Source organism: Schistocerca cancellata, chromosome 2 (assembly GCF_023864275.1).
Source record: "Schistocerca cancellata isolate TAMUIC-IGC-003103 chromosome 2, iqSchCanc2.1, whole genome shotgun sequence".
Classification (NCBI taxonomy): domain Eukaryota; kingdom Metazoa; phylum Arthropoda; class Insecta; order Orthoptera; family Acrididae; genus Schistocerca; species Schistocerca cancellata.
In genome coordinates, this window is record NC_064627.1 from 72,264,463 (window position 1) to 72,270,462 (window position 6,000).

At 48.4% G+C, this 6,000-nt stretch overlaps 1 protein-coding gene across 1 annotated transcript in view; it reads right to left on the reverse strand.

Annotated features, from left to right (window-relative positions):
- Positions 1 to 3,252, reverse strand: part of LOC126150897 (leucine-rich repeat and calponin homology domain-containing protein-like) — a 193,687-nt gene extending 190,435 nt beyond the window's left edge. Inside the window, exon 1 of the mRNA XM_049915906.1 lies at positions 3,100 to 3,252. Within this exon, the coding sequence (XP_049771863.1) occupies positions 3,100 to 3,252 (153 nt within the window). The remainder of the gene's footprint in view (positions 1 to 3,099) is intronic.
- Between the last annotated feature and the right edge of the window lie 2,748 nt (positions 3,253 to 6,000).

Here is a 6,000-nt window from a genome sequence, read left to right on the forward strand (position 1 = left end):
CTTAACATGTATGGTCATCAGTCCCCTAGAACATAGAACTACTTAAACCTAACTAACCTAAGGACAGCACACAACACCCAGCCATCACGAGGCAGAGAAAATCCCTGACCCCGCCGGGAATCGAACCCGGGAACCCGGGCGTGGGAAGCGAGAACGCTACCGCACGACCACGAGATGCGGGCACATAATCAACATTTCTATCGATGCATTTTTGTGGACGCTGTGGCAGTTTTTGTATGTCCATGTCATACCAGCGCGCCGCCATGCTGTTCAGAAAGTTATGAACCTCTTCTTTCACCTCGTCGGTGGAGCTGAATCGCTTTCCGGCCAAATGTTCTTATAACCTAGGGAACAGGTGATAGTCACTGGAAGCCAAGTCAGGACTATAGGTTTGATGGGTGACTATGTACCACTGAAACTGTTGCAGGAGAGCAACGGTTTGCCGAGCGATGTGTGAGCGATCGTTGTCATGGAGAATGTGTACGCCCTTTCTCAACATTCCTCTTCTACAGTTCTGAATTGGCCGTTTTTCAGAGTCTCACAGTACCTGTCAGCGTTAATTGTGGTCCCAGCGATTCAGCTCCGACGACGAGGTGAAAGAAGAGGTTCATAACTTTCTGAACAGCATAGCGGCGAGCTGGTATGACATGGGCATACAAAAACTGCCACAGCGTCTACAAAAACGAATCAACTGAAATGTTGATTATGTCGAAAAATAGTTAAATGTTCAAGCTGTAAACTAATGTAAACCATTGTAGAAATTAACAGGCCTATGTACTTGTAAAAAAAAATACGAGACCTTACTTTTGAGATTACCCTCGTATATACACTCCTGGAAATTGAAATAAGAACACCGTGAATTCATTGTCCCAGGAAGCGGAAACTTTATTGACACATTCCTGGGGTCAGATACATCACATGATCACACTGACAGAACCACAGGCACATAGACACAGGCAACAGAGCATGCACAATTTCGGCACTAGTACAGTGTATATCCACCTTTCGCAGCAATGCAGGCTGCTATTCTCCCATGGAGACGATCGTAGAGATGCTGGATGTAGTCCTGTGGAACGGCTTGCCATGCCATTTCCACCTGGCGCCTCAGTTCGACCAGCGTTCGTGCTGGACGTGCAGACCGCGTGAGATGACGCTTCATTCAGTCCCAAACATGCTCAATGGGGGACAGATCCGGAGATCTTGCTGGCCAGGGTAGTTGACTTACACCTTCTAGAGCACGTTGGGTGGCACGGGATACATGCAGACGTGCATTGTCCTGTTGGAACAGCAAGTTCCCTTGCCGGTCTAGGAATGGTAGAACGATGGGTTCGATGACGGTTTGGATGTACCGTGCACTATTCAGTGTCCCCTCGACGATCTCCAGTGGTGTACGGCCAGTGTAGGAGATCGCTCCCCACACCATGATGCCGGGTGTTGGCCCTGTGTGCCTCGGTTGTATGCAGTCCTGATTGTGGCGCTCACCTGCACGGCGCCAAACACGCATACGACCATCATTGGCACCAAGGCAGAAGCGACTCTCATCGCTGAAGACGACACGTCTCCATTCGTCCCTCCATTCACGCCTGTCGCGACACCACTGGAGGCGGGCTGCACGATGTTGGGGCGTGAGCGGAAGACGGCCTAACGGTGTGCGGGACCGTAGCCCAGCTTCATGGAGACGGTTGCGAATGGTCCTCGCCGATACCCCAGGAGCAACAGTGTCCCTAATTTGCTGGGAAGTGGCGGTGCGGTCCCCTACGGCACTGCGTAGGATCCTACGGTCTTGGCGTGCATCCGTGCGTCGCTGCGGTCCGGTCTCAGGTCGACGGGCACGTGCACCTTCCGCCGACCACTGGCGACAACATCGATGTACTGTGGAGACCTCACGCCCCACGTGTTGAGCAATTCGGCGGTACGTCCACCCGGCCTCCCGCATGCCCACTATACGCCCTCGCTCAAAGTCCGTCAACTGCACATACGGTTCACGTCCACGCTGTCGCGGCATGCTACCAGTGTTAAAGACTGCGATGGAGCTCCGTATGCCACGGCAAACTGGCTGACACTGACGGCGGCGGTGCACAAATGTTGCGCGGCTAGCGCCATTCGACGGCCAACACCGCGGTTCCTGGTGTGTCCGCTGTGCCGTGCGTGTGATCATTGCTTGTACAGCCCTCTCGCAGTGTCCGGAGCAAGTATGTTGGGTCTGACACACCAGTGTCAATGTGTTCTTTTTTCCATTTCCAGGAGTGTATATTCCGTAATTTATTTACTGTAATGGCACTGTATATGTTACTGTATATGTTACTGTAATTGGTAGGACATGTTCTGAGGCATCAAGGGATCACCAATTTAGTATTGGAGGGCAGCGTGGAGGGTAAAAATCGTAGGGGGAGACCAAGAGATGAATACACTAAACAGATTCAGAAGGATGTAGGTTGCAGTAGGTACTGGGAGATGAAGAAGCTGGCACAGGATAGAGTAGCATGGAGAGCTGGATCAAACCAGTCTCAGGACTGAAGACCACAACAACAACAACAATGGCACTCTTATTTTGTTGTATCGATATAGTTCACTAATGCAGTGTGTTCCAAGAAAATGGTATTTTCATTAAATATTCTAACAAAATAATAAAATATATAAAATCTGCGTAGCAAAAATTGTTCACGAAGATATTTTTCCAGTGTGAGGAGGAGGATGGGGCGATGCGATGGCGCGGAGGGAAAGAAAACATTTCAAAAATATAGCACGTACTGAATGAAGAGGGAGGAGCAGTGGCAGATTGTACGGTCCTGATTACCGCCTTCCTTTTTTTTTATCTCATGAAAAAAGTGACCGTGTTCTTCGGCTGGTCACTTATTTCTACATCCCCTTTTCCGAAGGGAGAGTGGGTTTAACGTCTCGTCGATATAGAGATGATTAGAGACGGAGGAAAAGCTCGGATGGTGAAAAGGATGGGGAAGGAAATCTATCGTGCTCTTTCGAAGAACCACCTTGGCATTTGCCTGGAGCGATTTAGGGAAAACACGCAAAACCTAAATCAGGATTACCGGATGCTGGTTTGAAATTTCGTCCTCCCGAATGCGAGTCCAGTGTGCTAACCAGTGCACCACCTCGCTCCCTTTTTCCGTAGCGCGTGTAGCTCGCTGTTAAGGCTCGTATAAGGTACAGCCAGATATTTGTTGCGGGTGTGAAACGCCACCTCTCTGGCCGGTGCAGATGCAGAGCAGCACGCGCGCCGCCGACTTGCCGCATGGCTGGTAGAGCGCACCGTACGCTGCTACAGCTACAGCTGCGCTCCGCAGGCGCGGCGTGCGGCGTGGGAGACGCCACTGCCGTGACTCACAGCAGCCGCCGCCGGACACACTTTTTCTGTTCCAGCAGGCAAAAACGCTCCGCCCGAAGGGTCGCTGATGCCCGGCCAGGTGCGTCTGTTCTCTCCCGGGAGGATGCGACGGCTTGGAGAACCCGTCGACACTGTGAAGCTAGCGCTCTCTCTCTCTCTCTCTCTCTCTCTCTCTCTCTCTCTCTCTCTCTCTCTCAAGTTTCCGACTTGGGTATCATCACACAGTCCTGGAGTACGCCGTACCACGGTTTTTCAGCGTACTCCCTTCGTAAATTCCTAATTCCTAAAACAATTACGTGACTGTCGTCAAATGCGTCTGTCCACATCTACTTCTACACGGCAATTCGACAATTCACACGTAAGTGTTTGGCACAGTATGCATAGAACCACTTTAAGAGTATTTCTCGACAGCTCCACTCTCGAATAGCACGTGGGGAGAAAGGCACACAAATCTTTCCGTGCGAGCTCTAATTTCTGTACCATTTGGAGGAAAAGTGGGTGACTCAAATTTCGTGGAACGATCTCGTCGAACATAAAAACGCATCTGATTTCATGATTGTCACGGCATCTGGTGTACGATGATGAAGTCTGGTTTGTGGGGCGCTCAACTGCGCCGTCATCAGCGCCCGTACATAGTCCCAATTGTTCCACAGACCAATTTTTCCAAAGTCCAATCTAGCCACGGTCACAAATGATGATGAAATGATGGCAAGACAAACACCCAGTCGCCGGACAGAGAAAATCCCCAACCCAGCCGGGAATCGAACCCGGAACCCCGTGATCCAGAGGCAGCAACGCTAGCCACTAGACCCCTAGCTGTGGACCAACTGGCGTATCAAAACTGCGACACTAATTACCCCATTCCCCGATATTACTTAACGAACTGCCATTCTTTGAATTTTTTCGATGTCCTCCGAGGACTTTCCGAGTAATGTCCCACACCGCACAGCATTACTCCAGAAAGGGACGAACAAGTGCAGTGCAGGCAGCATCTTTAGTACATTTGTTACTGTTCCGCCAGTGAACGCAGTCCTTGGATCGGAGTCCCAAAATACTTTCTAAGAGATGGTTCCATTTTAAGTAATTTGTAGATGTAATAGCTAGGTATCTACTTGAATCGATAACCTTTAAATTTGTGGCCGTTTTCGTATAAGACAAATTTCATGGTTTTTTTTTTTTTTTTTTAGCACTCATGTGGAAGACCTCACATTTTACTGTTTAGGGTCAATTTCAACTCTTCGCACGATGCAGATATCTTGTCTAAATCATTTTACTTTTAGTTTTGATCTCTTTGTTACTTAGACGACAAACAATAGAATCACCTGCCAACAATCTGAGAGCTAGTCAGAGTCTCTCTTAAAGAGTTTATACAGATTAATAACAGTAGAGAATGAACAAACACTCCCTTCGGTAACCGCAGACTTAACTTCTGATTTTTCGTTAATTACTACGAACTGTGTCTTTTCTGAAATCACGAACTCATTCGCACAACAGAGACAATATTCCACAGGCATGGAACCTGATTACAAACCGCTTGTCAGCAAGAACGTCAAAAACCGTTATTTGACTGTTCAAATGGTTCAAATGGCTCTGAGCACTATGGGACTTAACATCTAAGGCCATCAGTCCCGTAGAACAGGACTACTTAAACCTAAGGACATCACACACATCCATGCCCGAGGCAGGATTCGAACCTCCGACCGTAGCAGTCGCGCGGTTCCCGACTGAAGCGCCTAGTACCGCTCGGCCACCGCGGCCGGCGTTATTTGACTGTCTCAAGATGAGCGGCGGTGGATACCACACCACTGACAGATTATGATTTTGGAATCGAGCTTATTGTCTACAGATGCACAACTGGTCTCTTGAAAAAACTGACCATCTGACGTTAGGGGCGTGACCCAGAATGGGCGCGGATAAAGGCTTGGCGAAATACTGCGAGGACAGTCTGGTGAGGCAAGCCCTGGTCAGGCTCCTTCGCAAGAAACGTTGGAGAGAGACAATGATGGGATGAGACCACGATACACACTGCCTATGTCTACAATGAACGGTTTGCAGACTTTTTTTTTCTAACGAACACCTCCAGTACTAAGACACCTATGTAATCATACTTGTGGAATAGTTTATGGTAGAAATTTATGCGTCCTTAATGCTGTCTCCTCTGCTCACTTAAATCCTAGTTCTAGTTTCCATACACGTTTAGAATATCTCTCAAAAAAGCAGCTTATGACGACATTGATTACAATCGCACCGACGATGAAAAACACAACCGTAGGCGAACCCACACGACGGGATTACTGCATACGACAGAGAATATCCAAGGAAATCGCACAAAATCTAAATCTTCATATTAGCTGCCAACTGAAAAATTCAACCGAATAAGCCCAAACAAAATAATTACGCCTACATCTTGTAAGATTCTACGAATGCGCGCACCACAGTATAAAAGACAAAGACAGAATCCCATTATAAATGTTTGTGGTGTGAGCCACTAGGCTGGGAACTACATAGATTGCGCGCAAAGGCTACCCTGGACGTGTCTTAGGAACGCGACTATCACGATAGTTCTCCGAATCTATGGCATTGTACAGCTTATGAAAGAGTAACTCAAAGAACATATGGAAAGACCAGTACCAAGCTCAAGACAATTGCTAAGACAC